The sequence below is a fragment of the Macrosteles quadrilineatus genome, unplaced genomic scaffold, assembly GCF_028750875.1.
Source record: "Macrosteles quadrilineatus isolate MER2022 unplaced genomic scaffold, UCM_ALF_1.0 Scaffold_1__1_contigs__length_201487025, whole genome shotgun sequence".
In the NCBI taxonomy this organism is placed as follows: Eukaryota; Metazoa; Arthropoda; class Insecta; order Hemiptera; family Cicadellidae; genus Macrosteles; species Macrosteles quadrilineatus.
The window spans coordinates 16,283,220-16,308,724 of record NW_026542594.1 but is presented as its reverse complement, the minus strand read 5'-3'; the positions used below and the strand labels follow the sequence as shown (position 1 = coordinate 16,308,724).

The 25,505-nt window shown below is 36.8% G+C and overlaps 1 protein-coding gene across 1 annotated transcript in view; it reads left to right on the top strand.

Moving 5' to 3' along the window:
• The first annotated feature begins 995 nt into the window (after positions 1-995).
• Positions 996-25,505, top strand: part of LOC128994811 (uncharacterized) — a 35,038-nt gene continuing 10,528 nt past the window's right edge. Inside the window, exons 1-3 of the mRNA XM_054419609.1 lie at positions 996-1,321; positions 3,234-3,337; positions 9,527-9,640. Coding sequence (XP_054275584.1) covers positions 1,222-1,321; positions 3,234-3,337; positions 9,527-9,640 — 318 coding nt within the window. The 5' untranslated portion in view covers positions 996-1,221. The remainder of the gene's footprint in view (positions 1,322-3,233; positions 3,338-9,526; positions 9,641-25,505) is intronic.

The window sequence follows — 25,505 nt, the reverse complement described above, 5'->3', positions numbered from 1 at the left end:
CAGAACCTGGGCAGTACTGGCCAGAACCTGGGCAGTACTGGCCAGAACCTGGGCAGTACTGGACAGAACCTGGGTATTACTGGCCAGTACTGTAGCAGTACTGGCCAGTACTGTACCAGTACTGGCCAGAACCTGGGCCAGAATTAGATTTCTACATGGGTAGTGCTGGATGAGGACCCAAAAAAGGACGAAATGGCGACAAGAACTGAGCTTTAAACTAGGCGATTAAAGTAGTATTTCTAGCATAGAAATTACTGAGCTTAGATGGTCGGGGAAGCAGGTTATTGATTTTTTATTCCAAAACTAAACGTACAGTACTTGTGGGACGTTTCTTTAAAGAAGTAAAAACGTCAAATAAGCACTATAAGCAGCTTACAGTGATTTGTTACAAAACCTCACACATCGTTAATATCAAGATCACCAGCGGCTAACAAGCAGCCTAGTGTGACCCGTGGAAAAGCCGCTGCTTCGTGGTGCTGGTGCCAGCCGCTGATCACCAGCGGCTGCCGAGCAGCCTAGTGTGACCCGTGCTTTAGGCGGAAAAAGTATTGTAAAAAAGCATAGAATAAATTACTGAGTTTAGGTGGTCGGGGAACATCGAAGTATATAACACAAGTTGTGTTATATACTTCGATGTCGGGGAAGCAGGTTATTGATTTCTTAAATTTATTCCAAAACTATACGTGCTTGTGGGACGTTTCTAGAAGTAAGAACATCAAATAAGCAGCTTACAGTGATTTGTTACAAAACCTCACAGCTGTTCCTTCTCACACATCGTCAATATCACGATCACCAGCGGCTGACAAGCAGCCAAATGTGACCCGTGCAAAAGCCGCTGCTTGGTGGTGTTGGTGCCAGCCGCTGATCACCAGCGGCTGGCGAGTGGCGAGCAGCCTAGTGTGACCCGTGCTATAGTGTTTAGTGTTGTTGTCAGTTGTCGATGTTGTCGTTGTGTTTCCAGTTTCCATGGTAACACGACACGCTTAAAGGCTTGGGAATCGAATCTGTGACTGTGACTGCGTTGGTTGAGAGTGCGTTCTATGTTTTATATTTTTATTTTTCTAGTCTAAGGTTGTTCATTCTATTTTGGACGATGAGTTATCTTTTCTGTGCTGCAATTGTTGATAAATATGCAAAAAAATATTTATAATAATGTAAACCATAGTAAACATTTTCCTACTTATTAAGACATAATGATTTAAAGGACATTATTATTTTATAATGTTGAAGCAAACAATGACAACTGTATCAGACCGGGTCTTCCCTGTTCTTGGTTATTCCATAAACCACAGTAAAGGTTATTATCCAAACAAATCACTAGGTAAGTGTAAGCTAGAGCCTTGAAAACAATGTTGTTAAACAAATTTAAGTAAGTTTATTATTTAAATTTAACATCAGTTCACATATATAACTGACTGGCTTAGGTACGTGATGATGGGCCTTGGTTTTTTACTCAAGTTTGGTCATCCCCAATTGTCTAAGTCAACTGAAATTGATTTGAGACTAACTAAGTTAATTTCTCAAAAACCCCTGTCTTACACGTTTGTTGCTAGGGATGAGCATCATTTAACAATTTTTTTTACATCGATGGTAGGTTAATAAGTTAGGCTAACTTACTCAACTTAAGGGGATCCGCCACCTTTAAGTTAAATGGTATTTTTTTTTTTCACATTTAAAAAAAAATTTTATTTTTCTCTTCTGCATACTTTTCTGAGTATGTGGGTGAAATTTGAAGACAAATTGACAATTTTTTCTTTGAACAATATTAAAAAATAGAAGTTGTTACAAATTGCTATAGAAACGCTATAGCCTACTTTAAAGCCCGTTTTCTGCAAGTTCTGCTTTCCGTGTTTCTTATTACATATGTTTGAATAACTTTTAAAGTATTAGATAAGCCATTAAACTTTTTACCACTTGTTCCTTGTTATATTACTGAGATAATTGGTCATAAGAAATTGTATTTATAGCTAATAAAATAAAATAATTATAATTTTTTTTTTAATTTGTAAAATAAAAATTTTTATTTTAAAAAATAATTGCTTGTAACTTTTTTTTCTGAAATGGTATTTTAATTATAATGACCAAAAAGTTTCTAGGTACCTATTATAGGGATAAAAATAAATCAATAATCATTACAATTGATCTAAAAATAAAAAAGTTATTCAAAGTTTAGCAATATACCTAAAAATGCTAAAATAATTCGCTAAAAAAACCGAAAGGTTAAAATTAAATTTAAAACCTCAAAAGCTCATTAAATAAAGGTCCTAAATATAATACCTGCATAAAAAATGTCTAACTTACTAAATACAAAAATTGTCATTTAAAGGTGGTAGATCCCCTTAACTTTTAACAGCTCATCAAAATATTTATGTTTTTATTGTAACAGGATTGTAGGGTACCTAACTAGGCCTATTAGTTTTTAATGAACAATATTGTTGGTCTGAACATTAAGTCAAATGACTACTACCATAAGTAGGCATACTAACTTAAACTTAAGTTAATCGCATTGAAAGACTGATGACATATCAAATTTAAAAAATTGCGAACAGGACTAGACTTCTGACAAGAGTAGAGTGTCAGATTGAAAGTAAGCAAGCCTAGCTTAATAAATTAAAATCATTTGTGATAAATTTCAGCGGCAGCACTGCTGCTCATGACTAATCAATTGGCCTAACTTAAGAGACTGATTTCGATTCTTGCAAATTTGAAAGAGAAACTTCCCATCTATAACGTCTCTAGCTAGTAAGTAGAAAGGTTAATTAGCTGAGGCTACAACCGGACTAAATACTCAAACAAAAAACATTGATGATTGACGCTTTTGCGTTGATGTTTTCGGTACATCGATTGTTTATAAATATGGTACCGATGTAGACATCTATGGTAAAAAGTTCATCCACCCAGAACCAAGAGTCATCTAACTTATCAAAAATATGAATGAGAAACTGACTTGCAAATTAATGCATGTAATAGGCTTACACACTGATCAAAATGGGCTTTTTTATTTAATTTTGTAAGTTTAAGTTAATGTATACCGTATACCTATATTCAAAAATACTACTGTTGAAATTATACCAAGTTAGGCAGTTTTTTTGTTCTTTATGCTGTTTTTCATTTCTGGTAGGTTAGATTGTTTCTACGTTGTGCATTACTTTAAAAGTCACTAATAAAATGTATCGAGTTAGTCTACATATTACCTACAGCTTTTTCATTGTTAATACTAGATTTTTTTCTAGGGAATGAGATTACCAGTAATTTCCCCCTGCAGATCGCATTGTTTTTCAACCTCGCTTTCCTTCCTGTTTGGTTGACTACTATTGGTGTAATGTTACCTTTAAAGGTAGGCCTACAGTATGCTAGTAAATATACAGTAATCTAAAAAATAGCTGTACAATTTTTAAAAAAATCTGTTATTCCTATACAGGGTGAAAAAAAGTCTGCACTCAAGAAACTTTCCACACTTGCCTACGGCTTGTGCGTAAACATTTCACTTGTGTGCAGCAAAGTGCCTTTTCGCCCACTAGTTACACAAATAACTATTTCAAAATCTTCCTATTGTATTTATATTCATGTTAACAAAAATATACTATCCTTCCTTTAAGCCGGGTTTTCCTAGGCGCGGAAGCAGAAATGGGAGAGAGGAACGTGGAGAGTGGACTCCACTTGTCTTAGGTAATTTAATGTTACTGCTTTCCTAGAAGCGGAGCGGAACACCATGCTAATCTGTTTTCCGCTCTCCGCGTTCCCCCATCCGCTCTCCGCTTCCGCGCCTAAAAAAACCCAGCTTTAGCCTACACATTATTTCTCACTTTGGAGTCGGATCAGAATTCTTATTATTAATGATGAAGCTGCATAGAACCTAGTCTCAGATATTTTGAAATGAAAATGAAATAATAGGTATTATAATTCACTAGCTGGCCCGACAGACGTCGTCCTGTCCTATTGTGGTTTTATGTCACATGCTCGTTCATTTTCAAGATAAGCTCGTTCGCATGGCTCAATCACGTCCTGGTTGAAGTTCGTTCGCTACGCTCACTCACCTTTAAGTTGGAGCTCGTTCGCTGCGCTCACTTGCCTTCAGGTTAGCTCGTTCGCTACGCTAACATCTCCTCCAGGTTGAAATTCGTTCGCCACGCTCACTCACCTTTTGTTTGCAAATTAGCTGTTCTCATAAATTTAAAAAAATATAGTGCTGCACCCTGTTGGTAAACCTATTAACTTTTTAATGCAATTGAACATCACAGAATCAAATTGTTTAGCTGCACCAGCTGTTAAGATTCTTTAATTCCATTTAAATATGAGTACACTCATAAGCATAGATAAAACAAGGTTAACATGGGAAACTCCAGAGCCACTGGGGCGAAGCCCTATTGACGGATCTGCACCAAACTTCACACAAACCTTCCTTGAATAATGCTTAATAATGCCTAAAAGTTTCATTACAATCTGTCGAGCAGTTTTGGAGTCCATAAAGGACAAACATACAAATATACAAACATACATTGGATTTTATATATATAGATTACAGTACCGGTGGCAAACCTGCAGACTAAACGGATTTCAATTTGCTGATTAGATTTTTACCAAAATAAGTATTTCCATAAACAAAAATATTTCCCATTTACTCCCCATTTAAATATCGTTAGCCTAGATTTAACGAGTACGGTACTTAGGTTAGGCAACGGGCAAGGTAAAGAGTGTCTTTACTAAATGTTAATAGTATTTAAGATGAAATAAATAAATTTGCCAAATTTGACCAACATTATATGTATCCAAAACAAGAAAACCACACAGCACAGTTTTCTTTTTCTCCATTAGAAAAACATAAAAAATTAAAATGTAATGTTTTTTTGGAATTTGCTCTGTAACCTTTGATTGTACAACTTCAATATACAAAATTTGGAATATCAACGTGTTAGGGTTAAAATATGAAAAACCAACTTTTGACAAATCCTTTTACCTTATATTCCCATCCCACATAGCACAGAATATCCTCAGGATATCCCACAGAGTTCCCAAAACGTCCCAATATCCCATTAGATATATGAATATCCTTGGGACATTCCTGGGATATTCCAATATCCCATGGGATATAGGAATATCCCTGGGACATTCCTGGCATATTCCCGTTACAATCATTAATTTAATTTTTTTGGGTTGTTGATCAAGGGACAGGAATATCTTTGGCATATCCCTAGAATATCCACGATATCCTTTTTTCATCATTTATTTGTAAAATCAAATCAAATCAAATCAAATCAAAATAGCATTTATTCCGCCAAAATATTTACAAATTACAAATCATGTTAGTACCATACAGAAATGTTTACAATATTGTTTGGTATTTTAATAATATAAAATTTAATATAAACATAAACATATAACTCAAGTACTTCTCGAAATATGCTACCGAATACAGCTTTCCCACACAGCACAGGACCCTGACCAGTTCCCACATATCCCACATAATCCCAGGATTTGAGAATGTCCCTAGGATCACTCTAAGATATTGCACATATCCAACACAAACGAATGCCTTTTGAGGGGACTTCCTATGGATATTCTCGGTAGGCTACCTATATTATAACATATTTTATAATATTGGATGTTTCTTTTTTCAATTGACAAGTAGTTGAGAAACGTTATTAAAAAGGATTTCAATACTATTTCAAATTAAAATAACTAATAACGTTACTAATGATTTATAAAAATTAATCATGTTTTCCGATCATATCCATAGGACATCCTTTGGAGATCCGTAGGATATCCCCGTGGTCCATAATAACTATCAAACTCTAAATTTTTACCATTGTATAATAATAATAATAATAATAATACACTTGCTTACAATGATGCAAAATATTTTCTTTTTAATTTAAATTCTAACTTATTTGAGAAAATTTATTGGTTGAAAATTTAAGGGAAAATATTAATTAATCAACAATTATAATCTATATTCTTATTACAATATCCTCTACAACTCCCAGAAAAAACAATTTAACAACTTGATGCCTAAACAGCATCATAGTATCAAAAAATATTTAAGTATTGCGACAATTTCAGATGTCGGCTCCTCTTAAACCGCTTGAAAACTAGTAATATCAACAATCACAAATAGCTCAGGAGGTAAGGTAAGAGATTCAAAAGTCAAAGGTCCCCGGTTCAAATCTCGTCTGGGCCAAAATATTTTTGTTTCTATTTTTTTTCAAAATTTGTTTTTATAAGCTATTTAATTAAAATACTTAACTGGTAAAAGTGTTTTTCAGACTAAATATTTATTATTTTGTGTTTTTATGTATAATATCCTGGTGGGATATCCCAGGAATATCCTTTTGGGATATCCCATAGGGATCAGGATTTGGGCGAACATAGGGAGTTCCCCAGGATATCCTGAGGACATTGCGGGATATACAGAGGATATCCCCCAGGGATATCCCCAGGACATTCCAATCACATCTGGAATTTATGCAATTTATAGAATGTCTAAATTTTGTTCAGCAGATATTTTGAAAAAGCTTTATTTTGCTTTCATTGAATCCGCAATATCATTTGGCATAAGTGTTTATGGTGGAACATCAAAGAAAAATTTGGACAGAATTTTAATTTTGCAGAAAAGAGCAATAAGACTAATGTTAAATTTAAACTGGGATGTTTCCGTACGTGATCATTTCTTAGCCATGGGTATAATGACTGTGTACGGCATTTATGTTTTCCATACCGTTCTTTTAACTAAAAATCTTTTGTCTGAAAGTATGTTACCTAAACTAGGGGATAATCACGAATATGGCACCCGGCATAGAAACAAAATTGCTGTTGGTGCCCATAGATTGGAATTTTATAACAAAAAACCGTCATGTGCTGGAAGAAAATTTTTGGAAGGGCTTCCAGAGGGGTTGAAGAAAATTGATGATTGTAAAAAATTTAAATCCCAGCTTAAAATATACTTAACACAAAAAGTACTGTATAATTTTGACGAACTGTACAGCTGATATTATGTTGTAAGTTTAAGTAGTTTAAGAATTTTGACGCCATTCAATGTACATACTTGTATGATTTATGAATAAAGTTATTTTCAATTCAATTCAATTCAATTCAATTAATGGCAGTTTGAAGAAATCACCTTTATCCAAACAAAGGTTTCTTAAGATTACCTACGTAATCTCTAAACGATAATCGGTACATATATCTAGCAAACATTCAGAGGAAATGTGACAAAAAACGCACAAATCTGGAGTTTTGTACGTTTGTAGTTTTATTTCCTAAGTAGGAAAAGTACCGATATCGTTGTCAAAATGTAAGTAGGCCTAAGTAGAAACCAAAAGTGACACATTGGAAAAGCGAGTTTAGCTACATCTGTTAAGTTAAACCTCTGTTACGCTACGATCACAGCGAAATCAGAAAGATCTTCCAAGATCGCAGCAACATCCACGATCACCCACTGCAGTCGTGATTTTTTACTTTGCACTTTACACAACTGTCCTTGAAGCGCCGTCAATGAGTGGAAACTTTTGTAAGCTACGGTATTGGTGACGACGATTATAAAAATGTAAGTTTCCTTGCACTAATACAACACTGATTCACGGTATTTTCCCCGGTTATCAAAACTCAAGAACAATCGTTGCACTTGCGATTAATTTTAACCGGTTTAGTAAGGCACAACGTTTTTAATCTCACTTGGTTTGGATGTGCTTACAAAACTTGATCGGAAATGGTTGCGGTATTTGTAAACAGTATTTAATGTAAACATATCTGTGACAGCTAGAAGTGAGAACTAATCCAAACAGCTGATCGTTATTTTATAAAATGTAATAGTAAACATTGGGAGAAAATTTGACAAAAATCGAACAAAATTGGGTGTTTGATGGTTCGTTATTTTGTTTTCAAAGCAGCGAGGCCATGTTTTTATAGCCAAAGACACTCTCACCAAGCCCTTAAATACAGAAAAAATATTAGAACCTTGATTGATACTCTAGTTTTCTAGGAGTAGGCCACGTTAAATGAGACTGTTTATACACGAAAAGCGGGAGCGGTAGCGGTTGTCCTCCCGCTGCAGTTTCTAATTTGACCGCTGTGTAGTTAGAAATCACAGCAGCTGTTTGAGAGTAAGCGGTTTTCAACTACATTGAGTCAAATGAGACTGTTTATGCACGGCGGGAGCGACTGCATCCAGGGTTGCCAACTTAGCCAACCTACCTACGCGAACATGCATTCGGTCTGGATCTGGATTCGGTCAGAGGTTATTCGTTTACTGTGAACTCTTGTTTGACAGAGTGATGGAGTTTGCGGAAGAAGAGTAACACTTTCCGACTGAACAGTTCATTGATGAAATGCGACAAAGGCCGTGGATTTGGGACAATCGTAGTGACGATTTTAAAAACATAGATTTAAAGAAGCCGTAATGGCTAAAATTTTTTGAATTGTTTTGCCCCTAACTTTTAAGACTCCATGGAAGAAAAAAGGAGAATTGTCTAAGTAACGTTTAACTATTGTACTTTTGTTCAGTGGAACCTCAATGAAATCGAATCTCAATAATTACAAATTCTTGATAAATCGATATTTTTACTCACTTTGAAAATTCCTTAATTAACTTGAACTTTCCTAAGTTAGAGTTGGCAAGACTGTGTCCCCCACTATGTTCGCCGTTGACCGACCGCTATCGCCTCGCTCCCGCTCCTCGTGCATAAACGCAGCATACCCTCCACTACTTTTTATCAGTGCACTTCACCCTTGTTCTGCTCTGGCTCACCCATTGCTTCACTAACTAACAGGTCCATAGTCTACATGGACAGGCAAAAATACAATGGTTGCTGAGGCTGTCAATCTCTTTCTCTAAAAAAAAGCTATTGGTTGGTGAGTTGGTGGCTCAGTTGGTAGCTTTACAGAGACTGAACCATGGCAGCCATGTCCAGATGAATTCAGATCCTGGTCCAGTTCAACTCTTACTGTACTGTACCGGCTGGATAGGTTCCACATGTAACGGTAGGTAACTCCTACTACTAGAGGTTTACCCACTGTTACTTTGGGTGACGTAGCTAACGAATCAAACTCAGCACTCCCTCACAAAACCCAACTTTATTATTACTCAAAACAATACAAATAACATAAAGATAAGTAACAATCATAAAGGTAGAGTATACTGGGACACTGTATAAATAATTTAATTTGAAACTGAAACCCCAATTAGGAAAAGACTCAAAACCCCAATTTTAAAAATCCCCTAAGATTGTTTATCTGGACCCAAGGTCCAGGACCCTGTCCTCCAGTACACCACACTCCACACAAAACTGACCAAGTGCAATGGCCTACTTAAAGCAACAGCCTTCTGTATGTCAGCACAACAAGTTATTGTTTAACAACACTACCAGCCTACTCACACAACATTGCCAAACACTTCCTCCTTCCATTACACACGCATAGGTCCGTAATCTATGTAGTCGGGCAAATGCAAGGTTAAATGAGGCCGCCACCCTCTTTAAAAAACTGAGCCAAACACAATGTTTCTAAGATAATTTTTGTTTTACCATTTCAGTACTGCAGACTACCGGACTTGTACAAGATTATTTTAGTTATTACTCTAGTTGCAGCAATTACCATTGAGATTACTAGATTATACATGGGCTACCTGGGAAACCTAACTGAGAATGTAAGTATTAAAGCAAAGGTAAGAAATACATGTTAGGGCATTTTGAAGATACAGATTTATATCAATTACTCCAATTCAGCCGAATTTAAATATAAATAAACGGTAGGAGCAATCTGAAACACTCTTCCATTAGCTTGTCAACAACCTTTATCATGGGTAAGCTGTGAGAGTAACTATGATATTTTATGGGGAAAATCACAAAAGATGCATAAACTTTAGAACTGTAATTTTTACAGCAAAGGGGGTTGTACACTTTTGTTAAGAGTTGAAACATACTAGATCCAATCAGGCAAATGGAAATTCGCTTAGTCTGCAGGTTTGCTGCGGCGGGGGTATATTAGTTCTTCGTTGTGTGAGCCAGTCACAGATTGCAATAGTGTCTAAAACTCTATTATGTTCCTTATTTTTCGTTACTAACATAGTTGCTGGGTCACAACAGTTGCTATAGCTCATAAGTCATTCCATCATTTTGACTTGGAAAAACCATCATGTAATCGGCATAAATCAGTAATTTAGATCAGCGCAATCTGTAGGTGGCTCACATCAACTAAGACAAATTTTATTAAAAACCTGGCTACAACTTTAACATGGGGATGGAATGTCTAGTTGTTGTATAAATCATGATGGCCTTCAGAACTATGTTCCTTGTTCAGCGAAGCAACTTAACCGAACTGGCATATAAGAAAAGCAAGCAAGTTTACAAGGAGGCGGTTAATAAAGCTAAACTTAATTACAATGTTGAATACATAGAATCGTCTGACAACAAGTCAAAGGCTGCTTGGACACTTGTAAATAATCTACGGAGCAAGAGCGTCAAGTCACCAGAGATCCAGATTCCCCCAGAGGAGTTTAACTCGTACTACCTTTCAGCTGTTCAGGAGGCCAGAGACAGCATCATTCAACCCCAGACTACTGCGCTTGACTTCATGGAAAATTCACCTTTGCCTGAAGAAAACTTCAAATGGGAGGAAGTGTCATGTGCAAATGTGCTCAGTGTCGTGAAAAAAATGAAAAAATCTAAAAGTAAAGATATCTTTGATCTTTCTAATCATCTAGTCAAATGTGTAATCGAGTCCATTTTGTTTCCTCTAACCTTTTGTATTAATTTGTGTCTTAAACAGGGTATTTTTCCCTCTAAGCTTAAAATATCAAGAGTGGTCCCCCTGTATAAAAAAAGTGGTGAAAAATCTGTGCCAAAGAGTTACCGACCGATTTCTATAGTACCAGTTTTAGGCAAGGTTGTTGAACAAGTTGTAAAACTCCAGGTATGTACCTACTTTAATCAGCTGAGCCTAATTAGTGCTTCACAATTTGGCTATCAGATGGGTAAGAGCACTACGAGTGCAGTTCTATCAATTGTTGATGATTTAATCAGTTGTTTTGAGGATCGAAGCCTTGCTCAGATCACTGCCTGCGACCTGAGCAAGGCATTTGATTGTGTCGACCATTTAATTCTTTGTCAAAAGCTACAGTGTCTGGGTTTTCATGGCGTTCAGCTTGATTTCTTTAAGTCGTACCTGGAAGGGAGATTCCAAATTATAGATGTTGCTGGTAAAAAGTCATCTGCTTCTCATGTCAAATTTGGTGTACCACAAGGTTCTGTGTTAGGGCCTATTTTATTCCTTGTCATGGTAAATGATCTGCCATCTACTATTAAGTCATCGAAAACCATCATGTTTGCTGACGACACATCTTTCCTTACAGTAAGTAAAGATTTGCCAACTGTGAATGGTATTGCTGATGAAACTCTTAATCAGGCTGTTACATGGTTCAGAGCTAATGGTTTTAAACTTAATGAATCAAAAACACAAAAGGCAATATACTCCTTAAATAGTAGACTTGCTTATTCAGATGAATTTGTTAAGTGCATTAAGTTACTAGGGGTGCAAATGGATTGTAACTTAACTTGGAATAGCCAAATAGATCTAGTTTGCAGTAAATTGTCAAAAGTTGTATATTTGTTAAAAACTTTAAAATTTTACGTTCCTGTTACTTATTTATTGTCTGTTTATTATGCTTTGTTTCATTATTTGTTAGACTATGGTATTATTTTATGGGGAAACTCTGGCAGGATAACTGATGTTTTGTTGTTGCAAAAGAAAGCTATTAGGATAGTAACAAACTCAAAGAAAAAAGCTCACTGTAAACCTCTTTTTACTAAAACTGGTGTTATGACTGTTATCTGTTTGTACATTTTTAGGTTATTGTTATTTATAAAATCAAATGAATCAAGTCTTGTTTTTAATAATGACATCCATTCCTATAACACTAGAAGTAGTAGAAATGTTCATATTGATCAAGCTAGGTTAGCTAAAACTTTAAGAAGCCATTCATGTGTAGGTGTTAGACTTTTTAACCATTTGCCTTTAGATATAAGATGTTTGCCTTTTCCTAGTTTTAAAAAAGCCATTCACCTTTTGCTAGTCAACAATCCTTCCTACTGTATTAAGGAGTATTATGAAAGATGTTTGAATCTGTGATACTGTTAATTGTTTTTGTAGGTAGCTGTGTTATTGTTATTCATATAGGCTAAATCTGTGATATTTAATTTTATTATTTTAATAATTGTACTTGACAAGGTCGTATGCACTGTAATATTTTGTGTTCTTAGACCAATAAATCTCTTGACTCTTGACTCTTGTATTAATAGTCAAAGCTATTACGGTAGGTCTCATGGTAAGACTTGGACTCGGGACCGATTTACTTATTTGTTTTGATGTCCCCAGAGGAAAAAAAACTCCATCTGTTCAAATTAATTTATATATGTGTCCGTTAGCATGATAATTAAAGAAAAAATCATCCGATATTGATGAAATTTGATACATGTAATTTTGACATGTAATTGATTTATGAACCTACGTTTATTTAAACGAGTTCGAAAACCAGAGTGATCGGACCATGGGAACGGGATTTTATGGGGGAATTTACAGTAGACTCCCTCTTATCCGGACTCCTCGGGACCGAGGTGAGTCTGGATAACGGTTTGTCCGGTTAAATCAAATCAAAATATTCTTGATTTGTTATTTCATTAAGAATATTTCATGGTGTCATACAATAATGTAACTTAAAACTAGTACATTGATTTGTATGGCTTAGTTCATGGATGGACTGTGAAATTGTAAGAAACAGTGTCTAAGAGGAGACTATGAAAAATTGTTAAATTAATGCAAGTGTTAAACAATATGCTGTGATACTCAGTGCAGGTTATTGATGTAGATCAGATTCCAGGAATTCCTTCAAGGAGTAAGCAGGTCTGTCTATAAGCACCTTGTGAAGCTGTGTTTTCAGCGGTTTACCCTTCAGTGATGGAGGTAGGCTATTGTGGACTTTGCGGCCGGTGTAGGATGGTTTTCTGGCGCACTGGAGGGTGTGATGACTGGCAGAATGAAGTAATTTCCTCGCCTTGCGTTGTAAGTGTGAATATTTGTACTCTTTGGCAGATCAGACTCACTCACCAGAAGGATTACTGCTTTGATGTAGAGATTTACAACAGTCAGAATACCAAGCGATCTGAAAGCTTCCCTGCAGCTGCCTAAGGGTTGGAGAGTGGTGAGTATACCTATGTCTTTTTTCTGCAGCTTCAATATTCTGTTAAGGTTGCTTTCAGTAGTCCCGCCCCAGACAACAAGACCATATTGTATATGCAACTCCATTAAAGCATGGTACGCTGTTTTTGCTGATAATAAATAACTAATAAATAACATCATTGCTGAAGTTATGTTTTGCTTCTCACTCTCAGAGTATTCCAAAGACATCTAATGTTTCAATCCATGTTCAAATGTGATATGAGGTAAACATATAACCAAATCAATAAAATTACTTAAATTTTTTTTTTAAGAGGTTGGCGGCCTCTTTTAACCTTGCATTTGCCCGTCCACATAGACTAAGCGCCCGTGCGTGGATCGTTTACAGCAAAGCAAGGAGTGAGCCGGTACAGTACAAAGGTGAACTGTACTGATAAATTTTAGTGGCAGTGACCAGGATCCGAACCCACGACATCGCTGCCTTGGGCCCAAAGTCCGCGACGCTACCGACTGAGCCACCGACTCACTAAAGACATTAAAATACAAATAAAATACAAAAATTAAAATACATATTTATTATCAACATGCACAAACTAGTTCAGATAAATATTGTTTTTTGAATTGTGGGATATCATCTTACAATCAGATTGGCAAAACCTACTGTGGTGTTTTAACCAGTCCCCACTAACAAAAGCATAAAATGAAATGTCCTAAAGAGGTTACCTTTGAGTCATAACAAGAGTAGTTTAAAAGTTGTAACCGTGATACTGTAAATAGTTTTATATCGTTTGATATTATTGAGCGGAGCGAGCGAAGCTCTTATCCATCGACTCTTGTGCATTTCGTAATACGCAAACTCCTCCTAGACGGATGAATCAATCGTTTTCAAATTTTACATGGAGATAAAGACCATATCGGTGAGTGCCAACATCTATATGGCGTTAAAAAAAATCTCTCAGGAATCCGCCCCACTGGGTCTCAAAGTTTCGATGTAATCCTTATGGAAGCAGTATTTGACACATAAACAAAGACATATGATCAGCTGATGACTTTTGAATGCAGTAGATAAAGAAATAGCTGATAGCATTATTCCACAGATATTAGAACAGAAACGGTATGGATCATAAATATAATCAAATAACGACACTAGCTTGAGGTCCGTGACGTATAAAAGTGATGAAGGAAGTAGTAAAGGTGAGCAGTCTGGAGTGTGGAAACTGTTTATGACGATTAGATTAAGGTACCTGCATTCCTAAAATTCTATGGGAAGGGAGGAAAACAAGGTCTGCAACGTAGAAAGTGGTGAAGGAAGTAGCCAAGGCGAGCTGTCCGGAGTGTGGGAACTGTTTATGACGATTAGATTAAGGTATCTACAATCCTAAAATGCTATTGGAAGGGAAGGAAACAGGTCCGCGACGTAGAAAGAGGTGAAGGTAGTAGTAAAGGCGAGCTGTTCGGGGTGTGGGAACTGTTTGTGACGATTAGATTAAGGTATTTGCAATCCTAAAATGCTATGGGAAGGGATGAAAATAGGTCCGCGACATAGGAAGTGGCGAAGGAAGTAGTCAAGGCGAGCTGTCCGGAGTGTGGAAACTGTTTATGATGATTAGATTAAGGTATCTGCAATCCTAAAATGCTATGGGAAGGGAGGAAAACAGGTCCGCGACATAGGAAGTGGCGAAGGAAGTAGTCAAGGCGAGCTGTCCGGAGTGTGGAAACTGTTTATGACGATTAGATTAAGGTATTTGCAATCCTATGATGCTATGGGAAGAGAGGGAAACAGGCCCGTGACGTAGGAAGTGGTGAAGGAAGTAGTAAAGGCAAGCAGTCCGGACTGTGGGAACTGTTTGTGACGATTAGATTAAGGTATCTGCAATCCTAAAATGCTATGGAAAGGGAGGGAAACAGGTCCGTGACGTAGGAAGTGGTGAAGGAAGTAGTAAAGGCAAGCGGTCCGGACTGTGGGAACTGTTTGTGACGACGATTAGATTGAGGTATCTGCAATCTTAAAATATTATGGGAAGGGAGGAAAACAGGTCCGCGACATAGGAAGTGGCGAAGGAAGTAGTCAAGGCGAGCTGTCCGGAGTGTGGAAACTGTTTATGACGATTAGATTAAGGTATCTGCAATCCTAAAATGCTATGGGAAGGGAGGAAAACAGGTCCGCGACATAGGAAGTGGCGAAGGAAGTAGTCAAGGCGAGCTGTCCGGAGTGTGGAAACTGTTTAGGACGATTAGATTAAGGTATCTACAATCTTAAAATGCTATGGGAAGAGAGGGAAATAGGTCCGCGACGTAGGGGGAGGTGAAAGAAGTAGTAAGGTGAGCAGTGTGGAGTGTGGGAACTGGAAACCGTTTGTAGCAGTTTTAATGTATGTGCAATGCTGAAATGCTATGAGAAGGGATGGAAGCATGCACACAACATAGGTAATGGCGAAAGAAGTAGTAAAGGCTAGCAGTACGGAGTGTGGGAATGTTTGGGGAAATTAGATTAACGTATCTAAAATACTAAAATGCTATGGAAAGTGATGAATACAGGTAATAGGAAGTGGCTTTGGAAGTAGTAAAGTATGAGCATAGTGTGTGATCCGTCTGTGGCAGTTAGATTAATGTATCTTCAATCCTAAAATGCTATGAGAAGGGAAGGAAACAGGCCCCACGACGTAGGAAGTGGTGAAGGAAGTAGTAAGGCTAGCAGTGCAGAGTGTGGGAACTGTCTTTGGCTATTACATTAATGTATCTGCAATCCTTAAATGCTATGGGAAGAGAGGGAAATAGGTCCACAAGGGGGTGGTGAAGGAAGTAGTAAAGGTGAGCGGTGGGGGAATGGATTAATGTATCTGTAATGCTAAAATGCTACGGGAAGAGACTGTAGAGACGAATTGATACACATTTTCAATACATGCAATCGTTTACAATCGAAATTTACTGAGTTGACAACAGCTTATTTTTACTCCATAGAGGCTATAAAAGATTTTTACTCCCTAAATATAAAAAGTGCTACTTTAGACCCGCAACACATGCATTAAATACTACTGTTTTTACTGCAGTATGACAAAAACAATATAATATGAACTTGATGACTCCGCTCAATTTTGTGGATGCCTCTGCGAACGCCACCTAGTACAATCGTTTTACAAATTTGTCAATCCATCAGTTACTTTAAATATAAATGTATTTTTACTATTCAATGTTTTGTTTTGTAGAACCTTTAATATTCTCAACTGTATTAATAATAAACCTATTTCAACATACAATATCAAGAAATTCCTAGTATGGTTGGATTGGCATACGTGAAGTTTGTGTAATGTTTTTTTTTTTTTAACAATGTGTTATATTTTACTTCATTTATTTATGTAATATGTTTCTACTTCTTGAAATTCTCAGTTAACTGGGAGGCGGAGCAAACATTTTGTTCTAAAATGAACTTGAAAATTCTAAACAATATTTTTTTCTGTTGGTTTTCTTAAAGTCTATAATGTTCTACTATAAATGCAAAACTATAATATAGTATAAATTTCCAGGCTCGCCCTCAAAAACTATGATATTTTACATTTGAATTTTTATAATGTATCAACACATTATTTTTAATTCGTCACCAAACTCATATTTGAATTTTAGAATTAGTAGTTGCAAGAGTACGCAAAACTGCAGCGAGTCATTGAAAATGCTTGTGCAATGATATTGTTTCAAATTATAAAAGAAAACCTTCACAAAATTGTATTAACAGGACCAGAGGACCAATATGCGTATGGTGTTTCATTTGTTGGAGGCAAAATATTCAAATCATATTAATTTATGATTTCCAATAGATTTTGGGTTTCCTTTAAAACAATTATTTAAATCTGTCTGCAAACGTCAATAAAACTAATTTTATAAAAAATTGTAGATTCTTCTGTTGCTCTGTAGGCGACCATTTTGGTCACACAAGGAAGTCCAAACTTATATCTTAGTTTGAACGTCATCTTGATTTTACATTGCACAAGATACATAATCGACACAAAGGCTTACTAAAAAAAGTAGTGAAGACAGTAACTTGTGAAATGGACCGCGCAGGCAGAGGAACAGTCTAGACTTGCCTCTAAGACTGACATCCAAACGAATATAGAAGTTAGATCTTCATTCTTAATTTTAGGCTTGAAATAAGTATGTTTGTGGGTAAGAGCGAATGAGTAAGCATGAACAATAATTAAACCTTTTACCCTTCTCCCCGACACGCCACCATACCACGGCATCTTACTAAAATAGCAGAGCTCAAGGTCATTGACGTAATTGTAATGTACTAAATTTAGACTTCCACCCCCCAATGTCACCACCAGGCTAAAGGTTGGTATGTACCAATTCATGACGGTTTGTGTTAAAAGATGTGGGACATAGACAGAAAATGCATATCTTATACTAAGACATCAAATGCATTGCATTTTTAGTTTCACAATATTGTACTTGCAATCAATTAAATATGTTATATAAGTCACAGCCAGGGTTATTAATCTCATGAGGTTTTGGATTTGTTTACAAAATGTGATTGGAAATGGTGGATATTTGTAAACAACATTTAATGTAAACATATTATATAACATTTTATTTCTCAAGTAGTGATGCCATATTAATGACTTTAAAGACACTCTCACCCATCCAGCAAAAACTATTTGGATCATGAACGGTGCTCTATATTTCTTGGAGTGGGCCGCGTAAATTGGAATTTTGCCGTTACAGACACAATGGCAGACAGACAGACAAACAAGCAGACCGAATTTAATTGAGATGAAACTCGTTTCGGCTGTCTTATGGTATAAGACGTAGAAATAACCAAAAACTTCATGATTCTCATTCTACGCTATTTAAAGACAAAACTGTTATTTTATTTATATAGATTTATAATCTTATATGAACTATAGTGTTCTGCCGTGTTTCGCCCATCGATGTATACATCGATTGTTTCGCCACAGGGAAAGAATATTTGCGTCTATAAATCTATCGTAAAAAAATAGTTACTCATACTTTTACTTTACCATGAATTAATTATATACATACAGACAAAACCCAGTCGTACTTATTGCTTATTTTAAGGAAAATCCTTTGTGTATTGCCACGAAACTGTGAGGTAGAATCAAAAGTAATAACTTTATCGTTATGCAAACATCTATAATGAGAATCAAATGATTAATGTAAAAGCTGATATATATTTTATATTTTAAATAATTCTTTAAATAAGGTTTCTGTATTAAGAGAGTTTATTGAAAAACTGATATTTTACTGGGCACATCAAGGCATTTCATTCAAGTTTGCGGTTGATAGGTGTGCGGGTTACGACTTTCTCAAAAGTTCATAATCCTTATTAGCCTAATAATATAGTTTAATATTCCAAAAACATTATGACAAGTAGGTGTTACCAAAAATATATTTTTTCTGGCGGCAACGAGTTTCTAAAATAAAAATTTATATTATCAAAACCTTAAAGGGTATGAATGAAAATTTAAGGTACATATCATTTTAGTTATGAATTCCCTAATTTCAATATTTTGTAGAACTTGTAATTTCATTTTGTACTTGCAATTTATTTTTGTATCATCATGTCTGTGCCTGTGTCAAAATTAACACCCTCTGTACCATGGTAGCCAAGGCTGTTATAATAACGATCACAAAAATAACGAATGAAAATCCACGAACATTAAGAAGAGAAATAGTACGATTAAGATCATAAACCTTAACAAATCATGCCACTGATCGAAAGTAAACATGTTTTTATTGATACTTAAATTGTTTTAGCTTAGTTTCAAGTATTTTATACTTTGCCTAACAATCAAGTTGAAGATATTAACGACTAGAATACAATATTATATTATTATCCACAACTTAATCTCCATTTTGATTTAATCCTCCCGACATTTTATTCAGTTTATTGACTTTAAATCCAATTGTCAATATTGTTGGTTCGGTACAATTTTATAATACCGGTTTGATAAAATATGTAAACAAAACGTTAAACTAATGAGCATAAAGTAAGAAAGACGAAAATATAGGCGTGGGCAACAAGCTAGGGCATAGGCACGTGAAGACATAATAAACTAGAACGGAGAACTGGCAACAGCGCACTTGAGAAGTAGGGGGGACAAACACACTGCTCAAGCGCTACAACGCATTAGTGGCATCCTATCCACACACTGTCGATATATACCGAATTGCGGCATGGTGCCACCATTAAAAACTAGAGTGTTTGATGTTAAAATGGAGTGTTCATTAGAAATATTGATGTACACAAGGTTTTGGTACCTTCCTTCGTTCACTGGTAGCCGCAGGCTGAAAGATGCCACAATTTGGTGTTTACGAGTATTCGGTAAAGACCCGTATGTGTGTGTCTGGATGTGTACAGAGCTAGGAACTACACTTGTGGTCCGATTTCGATGAAATTTGGTGTGTTGGTTCTAATCCATGATATCTCCAGGCATTTTTTCATTTTTTTGTAATTTTGATTTTTAATGTTAATTTTCCCTTAAAACCCATAAAATAACGGGTAAAATGGTCAAAGATAGCCTGAACGATTTTGATAACAATTTTGTATGTTGTAGCCCTTTAAATTGTGAACAAAATTGTACGACTCCCATTTCTGTAAAAATTACGGTTCAAAAGTTGTTGTAAATTATGTTATTTTCCCATAAAAACCCGATAAAATAACAAAAAATAGGATTTTAGAAAAAAGCCGGTTTTGATTCAACTAAAAGTATGTTATGGTCCTTAAAATTTTGAAATTTTTTTTTTATTTTGATTTTTAATGGGGATTTTCCCATAAAACCCCATAAAATAACAAAAAAATCTGATTTTCTCGAAATAGGCCCCAACAAGTTTCTTAATTTAAAGTCGGGACCACGTAAGTTTGCAGTTAGTTGGTGGCAGCCAATCACAAGACAAGGCTAGTGCGACGTTTGCCACATCGCTCGTTGACAACACTAACTCAAATATACTAAGCAATATTTTCAAATCAGCTGGTATTATTAGATTTGGTAACACCGCACGGTTCTCGTTGGTTCATTCAAAACCATATGGTAAATAGGCTCCTCCCTCAACTGCAAACTTACGTGGTCCCGACTGTAAGTTTGTTATTTTCTGAAATTTAGTACCTATGTTATAGTCCTTTCAATTCTGAAAAAAATTGTACAAATCTCATTTTCATAATAATTACGGTTCAAAAGTTATTGTAACTTATGTTATTTTCCTATAAAAACAAATAAAATATTTAAAAAAACAGATTTTTTGAGAACAGCTGGTTTTGATCAAAACTAATATGTTATGGTCCTTATAATTCTAAAAAATAGTACAACACCCCATTGCCGTAACAATAATTACAGTTCAAAAGTTATTGTAACTTTCGTGATTTGTAGATGAGTGAACGAAGTGAACGAATCTATGTATCGTCGGAGTTGGAGAAAAGTTGTCCGCTTGTGTGTGTGTGTTTGCATGTGTGTGTTCGCACCAAAAACTCAAGAACCGTCGCATTTATAGTGTTCAAATTTTGCACAAATAATTAAGACACCAGTGAAGAAACCATTAAAATTCTAGACGATTCCGCTCAGTAGTAATTATAAAATACTTAAAAAACATTTTAAAATTTGTCCCATAAGAATAACATTAGGAGCTACCTTCTTCTTCTTTTTATTTGTTTACGTTTTGTGACCAACAATTTTGTTGTCTACTTAAGACAGAGAGAACGACTTTTACTCTAAGCTCTTTCATTCATGGAGTAAACCGGAGTAAACAGTTTGGTGTCCATGAATATATATATTCAGAATAATGTTATTTAAGCTAATTAAATTTCGCAACTTTCAGATTAATGAATTGAACTTAAAAATATAAGTCGGCAGTTATATACCGTTTATGTTCAGTATTAAAATTCACCTTTAAATTAAAAATAATATGTATGTATTTAGAACAAAGTATTTTTATACTAAAATGCTATGCGAAGGGGGGGGGGGGGAACAGGTCCACAACGTAGAGAGTGGTAAAGGAAGCGGAAAGGTGAGCAGTGAAAAGAAAGGAGTACGGAAACCCTTTATGACTGTTAAATTAGTATCTGTAATACTTAAATGCTATGGAAATATAAGGAAACAGGTCGACAATGTAGGAAGAAGTGAAGGAAGTAGTCAAGGCGAGCGCTGCGGAGTGTGGGAAGCCTTTGTGACAGTTAGAATAATGTATCTGCAATTCTAAAAATGCTATGGGAAGGGAGGGAAACAGGTCCACGATGTAGAAAGTGGTGAAGGAAGTAGTCAATGCGAGCAGTCCGGAGTGTGGGAAGCCTTTGTGACAATTAGAATAATGTATCTGCAATTCTAAAAATGCTATGGGAAGGGAGGGAAACAGGTCCACGTCACGTAGGAAGTGGTGAAGGAAGTAGTCAAGGTGAGCAGTCCGGAGTGTAGAAACCCTTTGTGAAAGTTAAATTAATCTATTTGAAATTCTAAAATGCTAAAGGAAGGGAGGGAAACAGGTCTACGACATAGGAAGTGGTGAAGGAAGTAGTCGAGGCGAGCATTCCGGAGTGTAGAACCCCTTTGTGATATTTAGAATAATGTACAGTATCTGCAATTCTAAAAATGCTATGGGAAGGGAGGGAAACAGGTCCACGACGTAGGAAGTGGTGAAGGGAGTAGTCAAGGCGAGGAGTCCGGAGTGTGGGAACCCTTTGTGACAGTTAGATTAATGTATCTGCAATAATAAAAATGCTATGGGAAGGGAGGGAAATAGGTCCACGACACGTAGGAAGTGGTGAAGAAAGTAGTCAAGACGAGCAGTCCGGAGTGTAGAAACCCTTTGTGACAGTTAGATTAATGTACCTGCAATACTAAAATGTGTAACGAGTTATTTTCCCTAGGGGGGTATATTTTTGCTATTTGGCCGCACACCGATTGTTGAGGTGAACGAGCGGCGGCGGCGAAGCTAGCGAGCGCCCTTTGACCCGGCTTATCAGTGCCGATAAGCCTGGGATATCCTAGATTTTCAGGATAGCCTAGGGCGGACATTCGAGTCGTGGATCCCGGACAGTGAGGATAGTGTGGTGTATTGTAAAGACGACTGGGATACGTCGGTGGTGTACGTAGAGAGGAGTGTACGTGACAGTGGTGTCGGAGTACGTTGGTGGTGTGATCGCGCCGAGTGTTGGTGTAAGTTGGGTACAGACCCACTATTGGTGAGTGGACGACGTTCCTTACATTTTGGTTTAAGAGTTGATAATATTAATATCTGATTTTATTGCGAGAGTTAGTTGTAACCAAACTGGTCAAAGCCTGACGGTAGTTAGGATTTATTTATTAGTCAGGAATAATATCAAGGTATATTCCTGACGGTTCTGGGCAGGTGCTAAAGCGCAAATAATATATTTTATTGACTAGTAGATATTATTTTGCGTTGTACCAAGAGTTATTTATATTACTAATAACTGTGAGGCCCGACAAACCTAGGCTGCACGATTTGGCGTGCGTAGTTGGAAGCACGTGGCCAGTAGGCTAGTAGCTAATATTATTAGCCTATTAACAGAAGCCCAGCTAAGTAACATAAAGTTGGTAGTAGCAGTAGCAGTAGTAGGGTTGTTATTGTTTATTCATTTGATTATTTTAATTTAACCTGAACAGCTTGTTTGGTAATCCAACACAATATCTTGGTAGCTTGGATAGCGGAGTACCGGCTATCAGATAATAGATTTATCTAGTGTTTGGATCGTATTTAGTATTTATTTATCTGCTACTAAGTAACTCAATAATTTAATAGTAGTGCAATTGACATCTAGTTTTGCTTGTTTAGCTTGGTATTTATTGAGACCAGCTACTAGAGGTGTAGTCACTCTGCCTTTAGTGCACTTGTATTATTATATGGTATTGTTATTGAGTAAATTGTCTGATTCTTAGCTTGGGCATTAGAGTTGTGTATTGCAGTTTAGTGGCCTAGTAGACCCCGCCTGGTGATAACTCGCGTTGTGGTTTTTATTGGCAAGTCGTCGTGTAACTTACCGTGTTTTAGGCACTCTGGGCTTAAATATTGGATAGTTAGGACGAAGCCCGAGTTGCGTAGTCAGCAACGACCCCCTAGGAGTGTGGAGAATCGGCGTAGGCCTGGTAGTGATTATTGCACGTTTGTTTTGGTGACTTGTTTTTGACTTGTTCACAGTGCCCAAGTATGAGCCAGTCCTATACCGGTTAGACCCGGCTTTTGGCCTAGTGGTTTCCCTGACCTTGTCGCAGACACTGGAATTTTACCCAGCCATTGTAGGCTGAGCTATCCCCGGCAAACGTTTGCGGCTGCACTTACTTTTAATATTATTTTTCCAGTGCAGAAAGTAGCGTCGCAAATGCTATAGGAAGGGAGGAAAACAGGTTCACGACGTAGGAAGCGGTGAAGGAAGTAGTCAAGGCGAGCAGTCCGGAGTTTAGAAACCGTTTGTGACAGTTAGATTAATGTACCTGCAATACTAAAATGCTATAGGAAGGGAGGGAAACAGGTCCACGACGTAGGAAGCGGTGAAGGAAGTAGTCAAGGCGAGCATTCTGGAGTGTAGAAACCCTTTGTGACAGTTAGATTAATGTAACTGCAATTCTAAAATGCTATGGGAAGGGAGGGAAACAGGTCCACGACGTAGGAAGCGGTGAAGGATGTAGTCAAGGCGAGCAGTCCGTAGTGTGGGAACCCTTTGTGAAAGTTAAATTAATCTATTTGAAGTTCTATAAAATGCTATAGGAAGGGAGGGAAACAGGTCTACAACGTAGGAAGTGGTGAAGGAAGTAGTCGAGGCGAGCATTCCGGAGTGTAGAACCCCTTTGTGATAATTATAATAATGTACAGTATCTGCAATTCTAAAAATGCTATGGGAAGGGAGGGAAACAGGTCTACAACGTAGGAAGTGGTGAAGGAAGTAGTCGAGGCGAGCATTCCGGAGTGTAGAACCCCTTTGTGATAATTATAATAATGTACAGTATCTGCAATTCTAAAAATGCTATGGGAAGGGAGGGAAACAGGTCCACGACGTAGGAAGTGGTGAAGGGAGTAGTCAAGGCGAGCAGTCCGGAGTGTAGAAACCCTTTGTGACATTTAGATTAATGTACCTGCAATACTAAAATGCTATAGGAAGGGTGGGAAACATGTCCACGACGTAGGAAGCGGTGAAGGAAGTAGTCAAGGCGAGCAGTCCGGAGTGTAGAAACCCTTTGTGACAGTTAGATTAATGTACCTGCAATACTAAAATGTTATAGGAAGGGAGGGAAACAGGTCCACGACGTAGGAAGTGATAATGGAAGTAGTCGAGGCGAGCATTCTGGAGTGTAGAAACCCTTTGTGACAGTAAGATTAATGTAACTGCAATTCTAAAATGCTATGGGAAGGGAGGGAAACAGGTCCACTACAGGTAGGAAGTGGTGAAGGAAGTAGTCAAGGTGAACAGTCCAGAGTGTGGGAACTCTTCGTGACAGTTAGATTAATGTATCTGCAATAATAAAATTCTATGGGAAGGGAGGGAATCAGGTCCACGACGTAGGAAGTGGTGAAGGAAGTAGTCAAGGCTAGCAGTCCGGAGTGTGGGAACCCTTTGTGGCAGTTAGATTAATGTACCTGCAATAGTAAAATGCTATGGGAAGGGAGGGAAACATCTCCACGACGTAGGAAGTGATAAAGGAAGTAGTCAAGGTGAGAAGTGCGGAGTGTGGGAACCATTTGGTGACAGTTAGATTATTATTGCAACTGTTTCATTGCAGATACATAACTGCAATGAAACAGTTGCAATACTAAAATGCTATGGAAAGGGTGGGAAACAGGTCCACGACGTAGGTAGTGGCGATGGAAGTGGTAAATTAAAGCAGTGCGGAATGTGGCACATGTGGAACCGTTTATGGCATTTAGATTCATTAGTTAAATGAACATTTATTGGATTTTTAATCATTTTTAGATGATATAATGGCGCTATCGCTGTTATAAATCAGCATTGTAAGCAATACGATATTTTTTTGGAGATTCCTTACACTGTGCTTTGGCAATTTATTTAAGTTAGATTAGTTCAGTTTGGCTTAGTTTTGTATATGATAGGCCTTATAACAAATATGGAAATAGGCTTCATTTAATCAAAAGACGTTTTGTACAGGAACGATGGATTTACCTCCTATTGATAACTGTTGGAAATCCATTACGTATATTACCAATGACTTTTGGTTAAATAATGGACGAGAAGTTAGGATTGTTGTTAATTGAGATTTGGTTGATTTGCCCATACAAATAACATTATTCTGTTCACCAGTGACACCGGTAAGTAGGCTAGGTGTGGGTGGACTCTTTCATTACTGCGCTCATGTTCACTCATCTCGTTA